This window comes from Candoia aspera, chromosome 1, assembly GCF_035149785.1.
Source record: "Candoia aspera isolate rCanAsp1 chromosome 1, rCanAsp1.hap2, whole genome shotgun sequence".
Classification (NCBI taxonomy): domain Eukaryota; kingdom Metazoa; phylum Chordata; class Lepidosauria; order Squamata; family Boidae; genus Candoia; species Candoia aspera.
In genome coordinates this window covers 118,143,731-118,166,860 of record NC_086153.1, presented here as the reverse complement: position 1 = coordinate 118,166,860, position 23,130 = coordinate 118,143,731, and the positions used below count along the sequence as shown (strand labels likewise).

General features: G+C 41.6%; 1 protein-coding gene across 1 annotated transcript in view; it reads right to left on the bottom strand.

Moving 5' to 3' along the window:
* Positions 1–12,392: 12,392 nt before the first annotated feature.
* Positions 12,393–23,130, bottom strand: part of UBE3D (ubiquitin protein ligase E3D) — a 69,444-nt gene continuing 58,706 nt past the window's right edge. The window contains exon 10 of the mRNA XM_063312653.1: positions 12,393–12,912. Within this exon, the coding sequence (XP_063168723.1) occupies positions 12,892–12,912 (21 nt within the window). The 3' untranslated portion in view covers positions 12,393–12,891. The remainder of the gene's footprint in view (positions 12,913–23,130) is intronic.

The window sequence follows — 23,130 nt, the reverse complement described above, 5'->3', positions numbered from 1 at the left end:
ATTGATTTCAATAGTTATAAGGCCTGTCTTCATTAGAACATTATACGTTGCATACATTATTGTGTATTGATTTTTCTATGCTCCTTAACACATATTATAATAAAGAATTAAACTCAGAAAGGTGTCATAGCAGCTTTTAAACTGACTTCCTGAGGAAAAACTGAAAAACAGCTGTGAATCCTCTGAAGTCTAATCCAATTTTAACATTGTAAAGGTTGTAAATTAATATGAATCTTGACGTCAATTGCTAGAAACTTCAGTTTGGCTTTTAGTTTCCTTGAGAAAAATTTCCCAAAATTTCTGAAAAGCATTCCTATTACAAACTTAGAATCCAGAAAGCTCCCTGTTTGAAAAGCACATTTTGGATTATTGCCTATATGCAATAATGTTCTAATAAATCTGTACTTTTACCAGTGTTGAATAACTAACTGTAGTTGCTACGTTAAAAATCACAAATAAGTATATGGAAGAGTGATTTAGCTAATCAAGGTTTATTTATAATTTAGCACCTGGCGAAGATTTATAGAATTTATAATAATGTATAGAATTTATATATAATAATTCTATAGAATTAAAGAATTTAACACCTGGTGAAGATTTATAGAAACAAATTTATTTATCAGATATTTCACCAACTACAGATAGATTTAATTTTCATTGGCTTGGATCCAGCAAAGCTCATGTATAGCCCTATACCAATTCTCTTCTAGGAACTGAATCAATCACAATTTTCACCTTCTTCGTCCTTAGAGATGTACATCTACCTGAAAATTCTATTTTAAGTAGCTATATTAGCATCTGTATTTGCCAAAGAAATAGATTGATTGGAACATTAAATGTTTTCTTGAAGCAACACACAAACACTCTCTGTCTGTACAGCTGCAACCAATTTGTGGTCCCATTTTATTATGAGTTAACCATAATTTTCTAGCAAAGTGAAACTTATTAAAGGAATACAGGAATAGAAACAATAACTGCATTGAGGAATTCCTGGTTAATCAGTTCAAAGCAAGGGCTTCTACTCTACCAGTGTTTTTCAACTTTAGATCTCTAGGTATTGTTGGACTAAAATTTTAACAGCAGCTTTGATCACAATTGTGCTTATAAAATCCTACTTTTTTCTATCAAAACATTAAATTAAAAAATTATAGACACAATACAGATTTAACATTAGGATTTAAAAAGAGATGATGAAACTAATGACTGTAACAGTAAAAAAACAGCCTTTCAGCCATTACAAATGAGCCATGGATGCCTCAGTAATTCTCTCAAATGCCAAGTTGTTATCCCATAACCAGGCACTAACAAGATGAAATCAGGAATCCTTTGGAAGCATATTTTACAACTGGGGCATCACAATAACAAAGACTTTGTTTGGCATACCCACAGATCTTGAGCAGTTGAACTAATCAAGGAAGTTCATATTGTTCATCATGTCTGAACTTCTTACAAAGAATGACACAATCTCTTCTACCATGTGTTGCCAGATGATCAAATGGAGATTCTTTTTGGCCATTTTAAGAGCAGTGAAAGAGGAAGCAGCTTTGTCTCTTCCAAGCTTGTAATCTATCCTCTCCTATTCTCTGCTGATTTTGACATATGTGGTTTTAGATTCCTCTTTCAGATTCTTCTCCATGGAAAATTTTTCTAGAACAGAAACTGTCAAACTAAGTTGTAAAATAATTACAGAGAGAATCCAACATGCCCTTCTCACAGTCACCCACACCCTAGACACCACCTGTTTGGACAACTGTAACAGGCTCTACATGAGGCTGCCTTTGAAGAGTATCCAGAAGCTTCAGTTGATTCAAAATGCAGCGGCCTGCATAGTCTTGTGCAAGTCTAGACTTGCTCATGTGTCCCCTCTTTTGTGGGAGCTGCATTGGTTGCCAACTTGCTTCTGGGTCCAATTCAAGGTGCTGGTTACCACCTTTAAAGCCCTACATGGCATGGGTCCTGGTTATTTGAAGGAGTGCCTTTCCCAGTTACATCTACCAGGCCCACCAGAGTGGGGAGGCAGGGCATATTGCGGGTCCCATCTATGAGGGAAGCACATCTAATGAGACCACGAAGAAGGGCCTTCTCTGTGGTGGCTCCCTCCCTATGGAACATCATTCTCCTGGAGATAAGATTGGGCCTCATCTTAATGATTTGCCGAAAGGCCCTGAAGACATGGTTCTGTAAGTGGGCCTGGGGACCCCAGATAGAGACGGAGTCAATCAAGTGGCTAATTTGATTTTTTAACCAACCCGGGGGGGGGGGAGTTGATGGGTTTTTTGTACTGTGGATTTTAATTTTGTAAGCCGCCCGGAGTCACTGTATGTGAGTTGGGCGGCCATATAAATTTGCTAAATAAACAAACAAACAAACGAATAATTGCATTCAGGAATTTTAGAGTCTGCATACAGTATTCCCTCTGCATAAGGTAATGCTAAATGACTTTAAAGCTAAATGAGACCCACTGGTACTTATGGATTATTGCAAGCTGCATTTCTTAATTTTAAAAAGGCACCCCTACAGCTATGAGCAGATGCTTGAACTATCAGAATTCACAGTGTTTAGTATGCTACTGCAATCTCTTCTAAAAATGCAAATCAGCATGTTTCAGTTTACAGTCAAGTAATATTAAAGCTAAGCATTTCTTTCAAATATCCTGCTTTGCAAATCACCCTCTGAGGATTACATAAATATTTGTTGTCACATTATAATTCCTGGAAATGAGAGATGGAAAATATTCACTGAAGTAAATTTCAGCTGGTAAACCATAGTCGCAGAGGGAATCCATGTGCCATTGGCACTTCCCATTCCAAAATGAAAGAAAAAAATCATTTTGAAAAAAATATATTAAGGAAGCAGATTGCTGTGAAGGGAAGTGCCAGGCTCCAGCATCATCTTTATTTACAAGGAAGCTTCTGGGCCCCAAATTGACCTCATAAACTTGATGAGAGGCTGCTGCACTTGTATTATAATGCTGTGTTTGTAATACAAAGATAAATAAGGATTAAGAGGCATTCTAGTAAGTCTGTGCTATATATACACCAACTATATGGTGAATGGGCAAGGCTTTCTAGCATCCACAATCTGTTTTCAGCATTCCAAATTTGCCTACCAGGCTAAAAAAAGGTTGGAGATCCCTAGTGTGGCACTACGGAGTCTTGCAAAGCATGTGGATCTGTTTCATCAGGATGGGTGGAAAAGAAACTAAGACTCAACAACGTATGCAGTAAGTTTGATTCATCACACCAATACGGGCACTCTTATACAAGGAAATTTCAGAAGGAGCACAGTGGTCTAAGAGGGAAATTGCTGAACTAGGCAATAGTGAAACCAATTACTCATGTTGCTGTTATTACTATTATTAAAAATAACAGCAAACCAGATCTCTTAAGAAGGATTTTTAATTTTCTTATAATAAATGCTTAATACATTTTTAAAAAGAGACTTACTCAGACTTACCCATTCTTCACCCAAGTTAAAAAATAAAAAGTTCCCTGTGATCATTAAGAAAAGTGTTATTGATTTTTCAAAGGTCAACATACATGTTAGAGTTGGAAGATAGTCAAGAATAGCTCCCTAATTTCTCAGAGAACGTAGAACCACCAAAATAATTAATTCATTGCAAAGAAGGTCCCCCTGGATTTCGCTGTCTTGCTTTTAAAAACCTATGTGCAATGTCAACTTAAAGAAGCACTGGTCTATTGTTCATAATTACTACCTACCCCTATCACAAAAATTTCATCTCCATCTACAGACAATTGGAAAGAGCTTCTAGAGCATTTAAAATCTGCGAAATTATCATTGGAAAGCTGAATAAAGTTTATTATCAGAAAGCATGAGACACTGCCAATACCAATTTAAGTATTTACCATCCTTCTAGGCAGAAATCCACCTTAAGAACATTTTTAGAAGTAAAAATAAACTATCAATATTAAAATATTCAGGAATAGTATAAAACAGCAGCAAGATCATTATTCTTCAGCAACAAATTAAAAAAAACCGAAAACCAAAATACCAGGTGCTGAGATTTTGTTTGAAAGCCATTAGTCAGAGGTGCATTTCATGCAGGGTGAAGTTTCCAAACGACAAGCTGCAACCAAACAGGGCCAGTCTCTTTTCTAGCAACCTAAGGGATCTTACTGGTAGGCAGCCAGAACAGAGCCTGTGTTGCTCCCTGTCAGGGTAAGATTTTAATTAACTTTTAAATTAAATTAAAAGTTAATTCAACTTTTAATAAACAATGTATTAATAATGTGGTCACTGACATGCAGAGATTGGGGCTACACTCCCTATTAGTTTCAGCCCCTGAGGTTCTGAAGGATGTAGCTAATAAGGCATGATGTCACTCAAGTGGGCTCAGCTGAGATTCACATGCAAACTTGCTGCATCTGTAATCAAAGCTAAGACTTGGGGATGTCACCCACAGCTACCCCAAAACCCACCAGCCGCAATTCAAAGAACTCTTCTAAAGTTTTTTTTTTCCTGGCTTGTTTTCAGTTTCAGTGCCTCGGGTTTGATGAGAAACTACTTCCAAAGTTCCCAGAGAAAGCTTACTTGGAGTGAGAGACGCATTTTCCAAAGGCTAAGCATATGCAGTTTCTATCTTAGTGTCCAGTTGTTTATTCATCCTCCCTGTCTTCTCTGCAACTATTCAATTTTTTTATACTGTCAAAAATTGGAAAAAACACTTGGGGTGATATCTGATCAATGCAGAATATATTACCTTTTGTGATTTGGAAACTACCCAAATCTACTGAAGCAGCCTAAATTATATTTGTATTCTTAACAGCTGTGGTCATATTACTGACTTACACTAAGGTTGTGATCAACTACCATTTCAAGTCGCACTGAAGATGTTGCCTAGTCTGGCAATGAAACCTCTGCAAGAAAACAAGGCTCAGAGAGCACCAAGGACTCCAAAGATCTTTTTCATATCTACCGTTCCCAAGTCAATTATACCCCTATCCTATACCTATGTATTTGACTTCTTTCTCCCCAATAAAGAACTCTGCATTTGTCTCTGTTCAATTTAATTGTTATTTCCAGCCCCCGACTTGATGGCACATAATCAAATCTCTAATCTGTCAAGATCATTTTGAATTTTCTGTTTTCTAAGGTGTTAGTTATCTCACTCAGTTTTTGCCAGGTGCAATTAAGGTGAACATTCTTTCCACTTCTTCATCAATTATTAATAAAATAGTTTGATGAAGAACCATTGATGAAGACTGGAAGTAAGATTTTTAAGAGCTATATAGCCACTTAAATCTTACACCATCCAATCTATACTTAAGAAGCTTGTTGATCATAATGTCACTGGGTGTTTGGTCAAATGTTAACACTGAACGTAAAAGACAACATTATTGGTTTTCATTTGGATACTAATATTTCAAATCTCACATTATCTTCATAGTGGTAAATGGGAAACAGCATACCTGCCCTTCTGCTCATATGAGTAACGTTGACAATATGTCTGTTTGTAGAGGAAAACAGAGATAAAGTTGATGAAGGTATGCCAAAACTATTAGCAGATACAAGAAACGGTAAATGGCATCCCAGCCCTGGGAAAAGAGGGAGTGTGAGAAAGAGACTCAAAATAACAACAGGGTTTCTCAACCAGGGTTCCGTGGAGCCCTAGGGTTCTGCGAAAGGTCACTAGCAGTTCCCTGGGAGATCCTGATTTATTTAAAAAATTATTTCAAATTTGGGCAACTTCACACGAAAGAGGTAAGTTTCGTTCTTTATTTTTAGTTTAAGAATGCTGTCAATGCATATATACAGGCCTGCCCATGAAACCAATATAGTAATTTTGTAACTCCTGGCCTATACTTGAGCCTGAATGTGCAGGGGTTCCCCGAGGCCTGAAAAATATTTCAAGGGTTCCTCCAGGGTCAAAAAGTTGAGAAAGGCTGCCCTACAACAACTGAGTTCCAATAGTCCTTGCAGCGTCTATTTCCTGACCTAGCCCTACCTTGAAGGCTGACAATAGCTGAACTAGTTTCATGGACAACCTATACCTACAAAACATGTATATTATTATGTGTGTCTAAGCAACTTCAAAATCAGGTAACACTGATTTCTGAAGGAAAAAAAATGCAAAGGTGTGGTGAGTTATTTATGGTTCAAGGAGAGATTTCTGATAGAAGGAGATGCTGGGCTAAAAAAAAGCACTGAAAGTTGGTAATACAGTACATTTGGATTGGATATGATTTGACAAGGAACAAGTGTTCCTAGATGCAAGTCCAGGATGTTTTTGGCAGGTAACAGCTCCCTGAGTATAATGGGAATACTTGAATGTGGGAGACGGTCTGACCGGCTGTGCAACATGAACAACCTTGCCTAAATTTAATGATGCCAAATCAGTTTTTACTTGACAGGGATCGTTTTTCATTGCAGCCCTCCTATCTGACAGCTCTTGCCAAGCAGCTTTAACTTGTTCAGTGCATTTGGGCATGGAGTTTCATAATAAATAGAGAGAATAATCAAGTATGCTAATTCTGCAGAATTGTTTTCCTTAAAATAAATCACAAAAAGAAAAATGAGTAACTAGTCAGGACAGATGGCCCTCATTTTCATAATAAAGCACCCTGATGCTTTGCTCTAGGCTTGCATTTCTTTATAATCACAGTAAAAAAAAAGTTATTAATTAGTTTTGTGTTGTGTATGTTTGTTTTTTTGCTGGATAATATCAAGATTGCATAATCTTTTTTGTCAGATCTTATCAGGTCAGATAATTTCCCCTTTTTTGGCGAATTGTGCAAGCAATAAATTTTTTTCCCTTTTCTGGTGATTTGTGCTGATGATACTCAGTTGTACATCTCTGCCCATGGTGAGTTAAGCCAGTGGTTCCCAACCTTTTTGGCACCAGGGACTGGTTTCGTGGAAGGCAATTTTTCCACGGACCAGCGGGAGATGGTTTCGGGATGATTCAAGAGCTTCCTCTTTTTCCCGACCTTTTATTATTTTTTCTTCACACTGTTTGGAGATAGCAGCCAATGGGCTTGCTTTCTCTGACAGGAGGCGGAGCTCAGGTGCTAATGCGAGCAATGGGGAGCGGCTGTAAATACTCAGGCTGTAAATTCGCTTGCTCGCCCACTGCTCACCTCCTGCTGTGCAGCCCAGTTCCTAACAGGCCATGGACCAGTACTGGTCCACAGCCTGGAGGTTGGGGACCCCTGAGTTAAACGATGCCGCAACTGCCCTCTCCCGGTGCCTGGAGGCTGTTGAGTTCTGGATGGGGAGCAACAGGTTGAAGTTGAACCTTGGCAAGATGGAACAGCTGTGGGTTCAGGGCTCTTTGGTTTCCAGAGAATTGCCATCTTTGGTCTTGGATGGGGTTGCACTGCCCCAGAGAGACCCTGTGCGTAACCTGGGGGTTCTCCTGGACTCACAACTCCTGCTCAAAGGGCAGGTGGCAGTTGTGGCCAGGAGAGCCTTTGCACAACTGTGTGTTGTGTGCCAGCTATGCCCATTCCTGGACCAACAGGCCCTTCTCACAGTCACCCATGCCCTAGTCACCTCCCGTTTGGACTACTGTAATGCGCTGTACCTGGAGCTGCCCTTGAAAAGTATCCAGAAGCTTCAGTTGGTTCAAAATACAGCAGCCCGCATAGTTTTGTACAAGCCTAGACTTGCACATGTGTCACCTCTTTTGCGGGAGCTGCATTGGTTGCAAATTTGCTTCCAGGTCCAATTCAAGGTGCTGGTTATCACCTTTAAAGCCCTGCATGGCTTGGGGCCAGGTTATTTGCAGGACCGCCTTTCCCCAGTTACATCCACCCGACCCACCAGAGCGGGGAGACAGGGCATGTTGCAGGTCCCTTCAGTTAGGGAGGTACATCTAGTGGGACCAAGGAAAAGGGCCTTCTCCGTAATGGCTCCCTCCCTTTGGAACATCATTCCCCCAGGTATAAGGTTGGCCCCCTCCTTCCTCCTTTTCCGGAAGGCTGTGAAGACGTGGTTCTGTCAGCGGGCCTGGAGACCCTAGGCTGCTTCAGAGCCAATCAAGTGACTGATATGAATGTGTTTTTTAATGCCGCCAGGGGTGTCTATTGTGTTTTTAGGATTTTTAATTCTGTAAGCCACCCAGAGTCACTGTGTGTGAGTTGGACAGCCCTATAAATCTGTTTAATAAACAAACAAGCAAATAAATAAATCTGGGCCCATCTGGATAAGCCTAAAAAAGGATTCTGAATTTAAGAAATTTGGGTGTCTACCAGGAGCCTCTTGTTTGGCTCTCATCTGTGAACTCTAGGTTTGTTTGTTTGATTTTTATCCTGCCTTTATTATTTTTATAAATAACTCAAGGCGGTGAACATAGCTAGTACTCCGTCCTCCTCCTATTTTCCCCACAACAACAACCCTGTGAGGTGAGTTGGGCTGAGAGAGAGGGACTGGCCCAAGGTCACCCAGCCGGCTTTCATGCCTAAAGCAGGACTAGAACTCACAGACTCCTGGTTTCTAGCCCAGCACCTTAACCACTAGACCAAACTGGCTCAGATTATTACCACCATATTACCAATTACCATCTGTTATGGCCAATATGCTTCCTCACATCCATTACAAATATTTTAGCAGAACTAAATGCATGGGAAGATTTAAAAGCAAAGATTTTACTATACCTGCAGAGAAGAGTAGACCCAAGCTCCCTGATATAAGCCAAGTACAGCCTAAAATACAAGAATGAACTGCCTAAAATATAAGAATGAACCTTGTCTTAACAGAGATTAGAGCCTGTTCACAATGAAACACAAGCATTGAAAAACCTATTGGACTCCTTGTCCACTTCTCCTAAAGGCTTATTCCCGGACAAGTACACTTGGACCTTATCTATCTCCCAACTTTTGTCCCTGGGGCCACAGGGCAGCAATGAGAACAGACATAAAGTAAAAAAATAGAATAATAGTAAATAGTAAAAAGTAAAATAGTAAAAAATAGTAAATAGTAAAAAGAAACATAACTAAAACCATCTACCAAAGAGAGTGAAATATGTCAAAAGAATAGCCAGTACAAAATGCCTTCAATACACAAAAAAACAAGACATTGTTGCTTGGCAGGAAATTTAATAACATGGGTACCACTCCTAAAAATGCCCTCTTTCCTTGGAACCACCTGCTGCTCCTCCCCTGGAGGGCCACAGAGAAGGGCCAGATAAGATGATCTAAGCAACTGATAAGGTTCAGATGAAAGGAGAAATCTTTTTCAAACTAGCTGCTGTGTCATAATGAGTCTGACAAATGATAAGGGCTAACAAATTACCAAAGACTGACCTTAAGAGACCTTAAGCAGAATTAAACAACAACGGTAGTAACTATAGTAACATAATATAAGAAAATGCGTCTATGGATGCTTCAATTGACTCAAGTGCATATCTGGAGATCTTTAAAAAAAAACACGAAAATCCATTGGTTGTTAGTTGGCAGGAAAGAGGAAAAAGGGAAGAGATTCACCCAGCTGCCCACTCTCCCATCCGGACGGTGAACTTACCGTCCTACCTGGTGAAATCTGAACAATTCAGATTTCTAGTTGCTGAATTGTGTATTGATAGCATTCAATATACAGAGAAACTGTTTTTGTACCATTTCCCAGTGGAATACAAGGAAATATGCCAAACTCTGGGGTAAATGTCTTTTACTAACTGGAATATATTTGGGGCCAAGAATTGGCCTGGCTGGAAAATCTACACTCATAAAATTTGTAGGACAGCTTTAAAATATACAATACTACCCTTCACAAAATTAAATGTGAGAACAATACAGAGAGTTAACAAAACGATTCACAAATGCTGGTATCTTTACAGCACTCTCCCTCTGTGAGTGTATGCATTTGATAAACATACAAAAATATTTAGCAAGGGAAACTCCACTTAGCAAGGAAAACTCCAAGCTACTGTCTATAAACAGGAGCAAACCCCACACTCACTCGCACTGATGATGTTACCTAGTTGGGTAATGAAACGTCTGCATGTAAACAACCAAGCTCAGAGAGCACCAAGGACTCCACAGTTCAACCCTGAGCTACAGATATTCTCTTTTATTGAAAACTCCATTGCCAATGTTAGCTTTACAAAGAACACATTACTTTCCAGAGACTCTGGGGGGATCTTAAGTATTTCTTCTGAAGTTCAGTTAATTTGTTTCCTTCATGGGAAGCAGAATTAGTGGGATTTTCTATTGTTTGTTTGCTGAATAAATGGAGGCCTGCCAATGTGCCTGGACTACTACAAATCCATTTGTAGATGGGAAAGGACATCTTACTTCACAGACTGAAGAGCAGAATGGGGAACAGCCACATTATGTTTATAAGTCACAGCCTCAAACCAGGATTTTAACAGAAAGCAAGAATGAACTATAATAATGCTCAAGTTTCTCCTTTAAGATGCCATTAGTTTTTTTTAAAGCTCTTCTAATAAAGTGCCTGAGGTATATTTCCTCAGCTATTTGCAAAATATCATTTTGCAGCTAAGCACACTGTAAATTGTTCTATATCTACTTTCTTTTCAACGCTCCAATAAAGGCCTTTCCCTGCTCTGCTCTTATTAGGACCACATAAATCAAAGTCTATTAAAGGCCAAGTCTGGTAACCTGAAAAAACAGTCAGTGCAATGGAACCGTTTTTATGTTCGCTTTTCTGCTGGCTGAAACAAAGCAAAACTTTAAAAAAAAAATCAAGTGCCAGGACACAACCATGCATATTAGAAATACCATCTTAATTTAATGATGTATACAGCAGTGTACTCTTTAAGTGTTTATACAGAATTAACAAGAAAGCCAATTAAGTAAATTTACTGAGGACCATGGTGCATGCTTTTATTTCTCGAAATCAGTGCATGTTTGCATGGATCAATTCTACACCACTTTCACGAGAGTTCAATAAGGCATTTCACTGTTCCATTTGATAATGCATTAGCATCTCTGTGCAACTACTGTAAGCCTAGGAATTCAAGTGCCACAACACCCAATGAAATGGCGCTCCTGAGATCTGCATGGCTTACTGCCTTATTGCTCTGCAATATATTTTATGGGATTTCAACACACAATGTATCATACAGTCTTTTTATATGAAAGGTAAAAGGTCCCCTGTGCAAGCACCGAGTCATGTCTGACCCTTTGGGGGGACGCCACTTTGACGTTTTCTTGGCAGACTATAGCGGAGTGGTTTGCCACTGCCTTCCCCAGTTGTCATCTTCCCCAGCAAGCTGGGTACTCATTTTACCAACCTCGGAAGGATGGAAGGCTGAGTTGACCTGAGCCAGCTACCCCAGAATCCAGCTTCTGCTGGGATCTAACTCGGGTCATGGGGAGTTTTGGTTGCAATACTGCTGCCTACCACTCTGCACCACACGAGGCTAACCCTTTTATATTCATAGATTCATACTGCCCATTGTCCAAAAGGGGGAAAAAAGCCTTAATACTTGGTATGAGGTATGGGGAAAACTAAGGCACTTTAAAAGGTAAATTTCCTTCAAGTTGATTTCACCTCCTGGCTTCTTCATGACACAATTCATGTAGTTTTCTTGGTAACAATGAAGGAAATGGTTTGGTACTGCCCTTTTCTAGTTTGTTTTATTTGTTTGTTTGTTTGTTTTTGGCTATTCAATTTAGCCAAAGTCCTGGGATTTTCCGATAGTTTTCCATCCAAGTTACAACCAAGTCAACCTGCTTAGCCTTCAAAATCAGCCAAGGTTGGTTAGGTGTTGTCATGGAACTAGGCTAAAGCACTTTGGACACTCTTAAAAGCTTATAAACATGATGTTCAGACATCTATCACACAGCTTGCATGGCTCTGCAACATCCCACTCCCTCTTATGACATGTCTAGTTAAAAGGATAAAATATTTCCAGTGAAATCTTCTTCATCTCCTTTGTTCCTGGACAAACTTCATCTTTTCTAATGGGGCACATCAGAGCATGTCCACCACAGCTCCACCTTTTTCATATCATTCAGACACAGCCCTTTACAATTGCATCAGTCAAGAAATGGTGAGAAATCAATTGGTTTGGAATGCATGCATATGGAAAGCAACCTTTACTCCAGTGGCTCTCCAAATTTTTCACCTCCTAAAATGATAAATGAATTTGTGTGAGTGCCCCCATCAAATCAAACTATTGATTTCATCAGTGTTAAGAATGTGCAAGGAATATATCTATCATTTTTAATAATTCAATTTTACTTCCTATATCACAGGGATTTTCAAACATTGTGGTATAGCAACTGCTCCCTCTGGGCTCACTCAAGCAAAATGAAGAGCAAAGCCCAAAGTGGGTTTTGACAGTGCTCTCACTTTAGCTGCACAAGCATCATCACTTCTTTTTTTTACAGAATTGTAACACTCTAGGCTGCTTGAGATTCTCCAGTGGGGAGTGGCGGGGGGGAAGGAAATTCCAACCCACACTGAGAACTCCTGTTTTAACCCATTAGCTTTGCATGGCCTATCAAAAGAACCATAGCTAAAACAAAGCTTACCACAAAGGGTTGAAGTTTACTTTTCCATTTGGACATTGCATATCCAATGCATAGTCTTGGCAGCTTTTTTATTCCTCAAAAAAGGCAAAGGAGCTGCTATCAAGCCTTCTTTGTAAAGCTGATGTTGTTTCAGAAGATAATTGACTTCTCCTTGGGGAATTAGTAGAGTGATCCAGACTCCTGACATTTCAAATTAATTCACTCTCTGAACTCTTGCTCTACAACTATGCTTGAACAACTTGCCTCTGTCAAATTTTCTGAACTTCTCAAGACTCCAAAGTCAACAAACAGCAGCTGAAATATACAGCTTTCTTTTTTGATTCAGGATCATCAGTGTCACTTTGAGAAAGATAGTCTCCACGTGAGGTCTTATATTCCATAATTCTTTACAGACAAAGGTTAGCCTAGGAGGATTTTTTCTTTACAGGTCCTGTTACAGTTTCAGAAATGCGACCTGCAAGAAAACAAAATATAACCAAAAATTAGCATCTGCACAGTTACGCTTCAACACATACATACTAAAATATAGACACCCAAACACAAATGAACAGAACCATTCTCAACAAGTTGGAGCCAAATAAAGAGTCCAGACAAGTCTTCTAATCACTTACAAAGGGGAAAGTGCTCTGAAGAAATAGCATTTTCACTTTTATCTCTTCTGACTTCAAGGATTGAAACCATTAAATGCACTGGATGTAATACAACATTTACTACTAACATAAAGCACATACAGAAATTTTCACCTCATGAAAACAAAAAAACAAAAAATGCTCTGCTCTGAGTTAGTCAAAATTCCTTTCAAAACTTAACATGCTGTGAAGAATCTCACTGAAAGAATCCGGGCATTTAGTTCCACATTCACTCATTTAATACATTAATGTACTTCCTATGATAAGAGACATCTATTTATGAAATAAACGTAAACACTTCTTTGCAATAATGCAAAGAAAATTTAATCACTAAGATAAAAATGATAGGATGAATAGAGATATAAAATCAGTAAAAGCTGATAGCTAGTGATTGCATGTCAGTGTGGTGTACTGGTTAAGAAGGCACTTTTCAGAAGCAGTGCTAAGCCATCTCCTTTGGCTTGCTTTGTGAGCTGGGGTTTAAATATGCAGGACGGCAACGTTTGATAGGATGCTTCTTAGATTTCATGTGTATGATCTACTTGAGTACTAGCTGAAAATCTTTCAAACAGGGCAGGCAGTAGAAATCTATATACATAAATGCCAAGGCAAAGATTAAATAATTTTATGTATCATTAAGAGATGGCTGAAAATTGAAGGACAAAAACCTGGGGAAATTAGTTCTAGGACTACATGAACATAGCAGGAAAAGCCTTGTAACATGGAGCCTGATCTCTCCCTCCCCCTTTGTGATTTTTGGAACAGTGATATTTTACTTCCAGAGACAATTAAAGACACAGTGCTTCCCTGTAGCCCCCGTATCAACATTATTCTATTTGCCATGTTAGAAAATTCTATGTATCTCGGTTCTTGTTAAGAGGTGCCATGAATCATGGAAAATGGCAAAGAAGGCAGCTAACTGAAGGCATCCATTGCTCAAATTGAAAATGAAATGCAAAAATTCCAAGTAGTTGCAGATGCTAAAAATACAGGAAGCTGTTTTATTCTGATTTGACCCATTGGTCCATCTATTTCAGTATGCTGTGTCTTCACTGACACAAGGTAGCTCAAAAGCAGCAGATAATGGTCTTTCTCAGCCCTATCTGAAGATGCTTAAAGTTGAGCGAAGGTTTTCTGTGTATAAAACAGGAGTTATTTCTTTTTAATGGGGTTTACATATGAATAGACATGCAAAGGATATCCGTTTCTTCCCTGAAGATGGAAACACAAGCAGATTCCCCAAAATTCATCCACAGCTGAGACATTTGAAGCTATTGTTAATCCAAGAAAATGCCGAAGCCTTTAAGTATGCAGTGCTTTTGCTACGCCGCTGAACATGGATCCTTCTACTACATGATTTTTCAGAACTCTAAATGTCCTTCTTGCATTGTACTTTTGTTCACTGCTCCATACCACTACATAGATCAACTAGTTGTTTGAATCAGTTACACATTTGATTACTGTACTACAGCTTAAAAAAAAATCTCTGCTGATATTTACCTGAACTCTGATACCAAACCTAACCTACATTTTTGGTTTCTAAACTCAGAATGTTAGTTATCAGGCAGTATCTATTTGTTTTCATATTTGTTCATATGTTTTATCAATGGGAGATTACTTTCCTCAGCTAGCAATATCTGAAATCTTCAATTAGCAATCATTATTTGCTAGCGTTTTGAAAATGCTTAGGAAGAAATCTAGTTTCAACTGCAATGGCAAATTTCACCATGTGGCAGATGCCACACCTTGTTTAGAGAAGCTGGGAAACAAAAAATTATGCTTGACAAGCACTGCATTTCAAGAAAACAAGGCCTTCCAAATTCTGTGGAGTTGGCAATAGAGATGGTTAGACACAAGAAATGAATGAGAAGGTAAGAAAAGCTCAACGTCAAAGAGAAGCCAAAGTTTCCGATGGCAAATAGAATGTCTGGTTTGAATAAGATAAAAGAAATGGATTTGTTTTTCAACCCTGCCTTCTTGGCTACAAAAAGGACAAGCAATTCAACATGACACATGAAGACCTGACATTAGCCACAAATCCACCCCCCACCAAAGAACAATGAAGCTTCCAAAGTGCCTATGAATTTTAGCTACTTTTTAAAATGCTCATAGCATAAAAGTTTTAATTTCAGGCAGGAAGGGGGTTGCTTCTTTCACGGCAGCTGACCACCCTCCACATGAAACAATCTGCAGTAATATCACTATAGGAACTCTGTTCTCTCCCCCAATTTGACAACTGATCTGTCAAGTGAATGGGACAAATCATAATCTTCAAAGGAAAGGGTGACCCGTGTGGTGAGAGGAACTTCTTTTTTTGGGAAAATGTGTCACCTGAAACGTGCTTTCATTGCAACACAATAAATCAAAGCAAAAATTCCCCCCAATCTTAAATGACAACTTTTACAATATTATCTTCATAAAGTTAACACTGCCTTTCTATAGTTCATCCCAGAATAAGAGAGCTAAAACATAAATACACACATAAACAAATACACACTTAAACAATTCTTTTTGTTGAAATGAATTTATGTTTTACCAGTCGAGTTGCTTTAGAATAGGCAACATTGAGAGTTTCTCTTCTGAATGAATGCTTGTATGTCATTCTAATTTCAACTGCTGATGGTTCAGGAGACAGAAAACCACTACAAAGTTCTATTGATTTTCCTGCTTGTATATAGCAAGAGAAAAACATTATCATCACCTCCAGCCCAGAAACCAATTCATCCACCAGTTCTTGGTTTTTGCTTTTTTCCACCCTTTTCCTACAAAAGTTCAAAATCAAGGGGAGTGGGGGAATACTGGTGGATAACCCATAAAATTCTTGATTTAAGATGTCAAAACTAGTGGTAGCAATACATAGTAAAGATTCAAGGATGCAATATATATCTCTGTATGACAGAGTAATTCCTACTAAGCTCAAACAGATCTATTTCTGATTAGACATAGGTACCAGCGCAAGAGTCATTTAATACACTTTGTAAATCCTTGCCTATTTCTGTGTGTGTGTGTGTGTGTTTAACCTACCCTAATCCGTAGACTCTGGGCAGGGTACAACAGAGTATAAAGATACAGAATAAAAGCAAAAATAAAAGAAATAGAATTAAAAGAAATTTCCCAGATGGCCAACAGAAAATTTCAATGCTAGTTAAAAGCATGGTACAATAATTTTGCTTCAACAGTTTTATGAAATCCCAGGAGGGGAAGAGCCACCTGAACTTCTGGAGGCCAGGAGTTCTCAAATATAGGGGCTGCAACAGAAAAGGCCAGCCACCTGGTCCATGACCTCCTCCTCTCAAGTTGAGGAGGTACCCAAGCAGGCTGCCTTGTGATGTTCTCACTAGACAGGCAAATTCAACTTGGCAAGATGATGCTTGATGCAACCCAATTCGTTTTGTATGAACTATGTCACTACTCCTTATAGTACAGCAAAGTGGATCAGTAGTTGTGAGGGTTGGAGCAAGAGAAAACAAAGACACAACAACCTAAGACAACAAAAAGGTCTAAATAAAATTGTTTAAAAAAAACTGACAAAGATCTGGTACTTTATAGCTGTCCTTGATTATCTTCTTTTCCTACTTTCCTATAAAGTGCTGAAAGTCTATAAATAAAACCTGTTTTCTCAAGTATCTTTGAATTTTGCCCTCTTAATTCTGCCAAATATCTATGCATTTTCTTGTGTTTTACCTAAGGGAAAAAGTAAATGTGTGCAACCATCTCTTGAGGATTTCCTTTCACTAAAAAGCAGCCATGGACACCCACTGACTCAACCAAATGAACTGAAAGTGAACAGGTTGTTGATCCAACCCAGATTTGCCCCCACAATACTTTCTGCTCCCAGTTGCAACTTCCCACTGTTGCATTTCCTGATATAATGGAAACTAAATACCCAACTAGAATTACATCATGAATCTCCAGTTGAATTTCTAGCTTGGTCATTTTATCCCAATGATTTAAGTAAACTGATATCTAACCCAGAAACTTCCCAGCTCATATTCTTTAAAACTATGATTAATTAGTCCTCTAGTAAAGGATTGGGGCTAGAAAATCTAAAAGAAGATGTTGCTTTGGGAACATGGGAAGAAGTTGTACCTAAGAAACTATGAAGAGTTTGGCTAGATTTTCTCTCTGGGTATCCCAAGCAGTTGTGACGAACCTGACTCCATTACTGCACAGCTAGATTGCATGTCTCTCATGTAGCCTCAGAATGTTGTATATTCCCTTATAAGGGCATGACTTGTACTTCCCTATTCTCTCTGTACTCACTCCCCCGCCCTGATAGAGCTGCTGAATAAAAAGGAGGTGAGGGCGCGGCAAGGGGCGGGCAGTACCAGCACCCTCCTGAAATGTAGCGTCTCTCCTCACAAAAGAATCCTGTACCTACCGTTGTCTTTTCGATCTCACCCTTGCGAGGGAATCGTTGGCTCATTCCCCCCCCCGGGGAATCTCATAGACCGAAGGTTGAAGGACTGGTCGCGCGACGCGACAACTGGGGGCTCGTCCGGGATCCCTTCGGTCTCACGGTGTGATCTCTGTCTAGAGGTGCACTGCCTTCACTCTCGTTACTACGCACCTGGTAAAGGCTCTGCAATCGTAAGTAATGGGCTCCCCACTCTCCAAAGTTTCGTCAGTTCATAGGGACGAACTTTATGATTTAGTGAAGAAGGCTAACTTTTGTCAAAAGGCTAACGGTACGACCATCTTTCCCATTTCAAAAAAATCGGTGACTCAACTCCTACTGTACATGGAGAGACACTGCCCTGTCTATCCTTCAGAGGGGTCGCTCAAAGCATCCACTTGGGAAAGGATAGGAAAATATTTTCATGATACCCCACGAGCACCCGTGCCTATTCTGACTGCCTGGAAGGCTGTCATGGCGGCCATCAACACTCTTTACCCTCCCTCGTCTTCCCCGGAAACTTGCCCTTCTCCTCCCGACCCAAAACCACCACCCCCTCTTGCCGCCCATCTCGATGCTGTCTCACCACCACCCCCTCCATACCCAGCCGTTCCTTCTCCCCCTTCAGCTCCAACGCCCGACTCCCCTCAACAATACCCCCTCGGAGGCACCATCACTGAACTCCTTTCCTCCCCTCTCTCATTGGAAATGGAGAGTCCCTCTGCCTTTCCCATGACCATCGGCCTAGGGGCGGCGGGAGGAAATTTGTATAACAATATTGAACTTAAGGTTTTGAAACAAATCAAAGATGCTGTAACCACCTACGGCTTGCATTCTCCTTTTACTAGGGGAGTTTTAGACTCTTTAGTTACTGCTAACACTGTTATGTTATTGTATGATTGGAAAATGCTTTTTTCCATGCTTATGACCCCGGCGCAATATGTTGTGTGGCAATCTGAATACGACAAAGGGGTGGAAGTAGAAATTAGAAGAGGTCTTCCCGCAGGGGTGACCGCAGATCAATTATTAGGAAAGGGACAATTCGCAACCTTAGTCCAGCAACAGAACTCCCCCCGTCGTAGTTTTGCTATCATTCACATGTGCGCCATGAATGCTCTCAAAAGAGTGGATGATTCCGACTCTCAATCCACCCAAACGTTTTTGAAAATTATGCAAGAACCAAATGAACCATACGCTTCCTTCATAAGTCGCCTTCAGATTGCTTTAGATCGACAAATTGATAATGCCACGGCTAAACAAGAGCTGCTAATGAAACTTGCTTTTTCTAACGCTAATCATGACTGCCAGACCATTCTGCAACCCGCAATCAATCAACCGGGTGTAAAACTTGCAGATTTCCTGCAACTTTGCAGAATCGTTGGCACCACCTCTCACAAAGTGAGTGCTCTCGCTGCCGCCATTACCACCTCGCTGCCTTCTATTAACCCCTCCTCTCAGCTCCATTCCCCGGAAGCCCTCGCAGTCACTCGTCATGGAAATTGCTTCAATTGTGGGAAGCCGGGCCACTTTAAGAATCAATGCCGTGCACCCGGGGGAGGTGGTGCGCCCCCTTCCACTCAAAGGGGGCCGCCCCCCCCTTCCAAACCTAAAACTCCTTGTCCCAGGTGCCGCAAAGGCTACCATTGGGCCTCGCAATGTCGCAACAACTCCTCCCTTCATCAGCCTTCGGGAAACTAGATCGGGGGTTCTCAGCTAACCCCGCCCCAAAGGCTGAATTACCCATCACCAGCTTCCCTGTGGAGTTGGCAGAGGATCTTTTGTATGACGATCCAGGGGCTGTCCTTTCCCTTCCTCTCGTTGTCACGCTGAATAAACCCCTTCCTCCTCTTACCCCTGCTTTGCTCATTCCCAACTCCTCGCTCACGCTTGAGGGAATGGTTGCTGCTCCCTATTTGTATGACTCGTCAGATCTGACACGAATTGCTCTGGCAGGAGTGGGAGATAGGTGTTTTTCCTTAGATAAAGGAACAGTTGTCGCCACGCTCATACTTCTCCCTTCTCCTGATACGCCATCATTGTTTGCCTTGCAGCAACCAGTCCACACCTCTAAACCCACCCTCCTTGTCACGCTAAATGGTCGCTCTTTCGAAGGCTTGATTGACACCGGCGCCGTCTCTGTTATTCGTTCCGCTGAATGGCCCTCCTCCTGGTCTCTCGCCGAAGCCTCCTCGGTGCAAGGGGTAGGCGGAGCACAGGCCGCTAAGGTCAGCTCTCATTGGCTTTCTGCTGCGACTGCTCATTCTAGTATCACAGCCTATCTAAAGCCTTATATCCTGCCTTTGCACTGCAACCTATGGGGCCGTGATTTGCTTTCACAGTTCCACGCTTTTATTCAACTTCCCTAATGGCTTCGCAGGACCCTTTAAGGCCTCTCTCTCTCTCTCTCAAAACCTCTGTGCCGGTATGGGTTGATCAATGGCCACTCACCAAAGAGAAACTGGACGCCTTACATATCTTGGTCCAGCAGCAGTTAATTGAAGGCCATATCGAAACCTCCACAAGCCCATACAATACTCCGATATTTGTCATCAAAAAGAAGTCTGGCAAATGGCGCCTCCTGCAGGATCTTAGGGCTATCAACACCATCCTTCAGCCCATGGGACCTCTGCAGTGTGGACTTCCCAACCCCAACTTGATTCCGGAAGGGTACGACCTCATTATAATAGACCTTAAGGATTGTTTTTTTTCCATACCTTTGGCACAAGAGGACAGAATTATTTTTGCATTTACGGTACCGGAGCTCAACAATTCAAAGCCTACTGCTCGGTACCAGTGGAAGGTCCTCCCACAAGGCATGTTGAACTCACCCACAATGTGCCAATTTTTTGTTGATAAAGCATTGCAACCCTATAGATCCCAATTTCCGCATTTTCTTGTGTACCATTATATGGATGACATTTTAGTCGCTGCTGAGGGCCCGAAAGGGACAGTTCAAAAAACTTTTCCTACTCTTCTGGCCACCCTAGCAACGGCAGGGTTACACGTTGCACCAGAAAAGGTCCAGTCTCGTTACCCAATGCAATACCTAGGCCACAAAGTTTTAGCCTCCACGGCTGCCCCGCTCCTACCTATGCTCACGCTTCCCCAGCCGACCACTTTGGTCCAATTACAACAATGTCTGGGAGTCATTAACTGGGCCCGCGCATACCTCGCTTTAACTACACCCATGTTATCACCTTTATTCCAAGCGTTAGTGGGTTTGACAAATCCAGCTGACAAGGTGTACCTTACAGAACAACAATTGCATGCCCTACAACAGGTTAATGCCGCCCTTGCGACCCAATGGGTGGACCGTGCGCTCACAGACAAACCACCCTCTCTTGCCATTCTTTCAACACATCAATTATTGACTGCCATCATTGTCCAAACGTCTGATAAAAAACATCTACACATTTTAGAATGGCTACACCTGCCACACACACCTAAGACATCCATCATCACCAGAGCGGCACAAATGGCCTCTCTTGTTGAGAAAGGCCGGAAAAGGATTAGAGCCTTAATGGGACTGGATGTTTCCACCCTGTACATTCCCTTTAAGGTTACTCAATGGGAACCCCTCCTACAAAACTCCACTGCATTGCAGGATGCCTTGGAGGACTGGTGTGGCCAGGTGTCATGCCATCTTCCCCCTGATCCTCGATTGCAACTGTTGCGAACAGTACCTTTCACACTAAGCTCGCCGTTCGTTCAACAGCCACTCAAGGAAGCTTTCACTGTTTTTACAGACGGCTCCAAAACCATAGGGGCTTGTACATGGCAAAATAATTGCAAATGGCATAAACGCCTAACAGACCCACAAGCATCCGCCCAACAGGCTGAGTTAGCCGCTTTTCTGTTAGCCTTGTCTCTTTTCCCAGAACAGCCTTTGAATGTTATATCAGATAGTATGTATGTCACTCAAATGGCTGTGGCCATGTTTGATGCATATATTTCCCCTGTTACCCCCCCCTCTCTCATGACGCTTTTTTTACAGCTTCAAACTTTCCTGAAGGACAGGACATCCCCTTTGTTTGTAGCGCATATTAGAAGCCACCAACAGCTACCCGGTTTCCTGTCCGAAGGCAACCACATGGCAGATGAAGCTTGCAAAATTATGGCCTCTTCCCCTCTTCCTCCGCAGCTTTTAGCAGGGGACAGCCATGCTTATTTCCACCAAAATAGAAAGGCCTTGGTGCGCCAATTTGGCATTACATATCAAGAAGCTACCGCCATTCTTCAACAATGTCCAACCTGCAGTTTGCAGGCAAAGTGCATCCCTGAGGGTGTTAATCCCAGGGGTGTCCAAGCTTGTGACACATGGCAGATGGATGTCACTCATTATCCCTCCTTTATACCTTGGAAGTACATCCATGTCTCTGTGGACACTTACTCGGGATTCATTCTGGCAACTTTGCAAAGAGGAGAAGCCACGAAAAACGTAATCAATCATTGTATTCGCACTTTCGTCACATCGGGATGTCCCAAAACTTTGAAAACTGACAATGGCCCTGCTTACGTCAGCGCTCCCTTTGCTGAGTTTTGCCGTAAGTGGTCCATTACCCACAGATTCGGTATACCATTCAACAGCCAAGGTCAGGCTATTGTGGAAAGGGCTAACCAGACTCTAAAGAATGCCCTTGATCGGCAAACGGGGAAAAAGGCTTTAGGCCCCCCGAACCTCCCGATGTTACAAAATCTCCTTAATCTCACTTTGTATACTTTAAATTTCCTTAATCTTACCGGTACCCCCTCTGCTACGGCCGCATCTCGACACTTCTCTAAGCCAGTAGTTCCCTCTTCCCGTCCCCTTGTTTATTTTAGGCAACTGCCCAGCCCTGAGTGGAAGGGCCCTGCGCAACTCGTCACCTGGGGGAAAGGCTACGCTGCTGTGCAACTTCCTGATCGAGTGCTCTGGGTTCCTGCTCGCTGCATCCGGCCATATCATGGGCAGCCTCCTGACAAGCACATCCTTGATCCTCCTTCTCTGTTATCTCTCTTCCATCTCTGCTCCCCTCACAACGAACCCTAAAACAACCTCTCTCATTCGAACCCATCGTTTACGCTACCCTGCCACCATCGGCCGCAGCTCAGCATCCAACGCCATGGAATGTCTTCAACGCTCTCCCATCAAAAGAAAAGGCACCTTCTGGCGCTGGTTCCGCGACAACACCCTTCTCCAAGATGGCGATTCCTACTCCATCACTTATCACTTCCGCCAAACTACCCTTGCTGTCACCAACGTACAGCTGACCGATCTAGGACAATACCACTGTGAAATAACAAAGTTAGTTAAGGGGTTCGCCACCTCATCTCGCCTTACGCTCACCTTGTTTCAACTCTCCCTTCCTGAGCCCGCCCGTTGGCGGGGACGACGCCTGCTGGCATCCGACGCCCAGGAATCGCATCGCCCTTACAGTATCACCTGGACAATCCGCGATGCCTTGGGTCAGATCCTGAATACCTCCTCTTGTTATAGCCCAATTGCATCTTGCTTCCCTAACCTGTATTTTGACTTTGCAGAAATGCTTCTAGGAGTGACAGCCTATAGGAGGCTGGACGGCACCCCATCGCCCAGCCACTCCATCGTTAAAAGGTATCCCCTGTATGTGTGCCCAGGACATGACACCCGCCCTGACCACGTGCACGA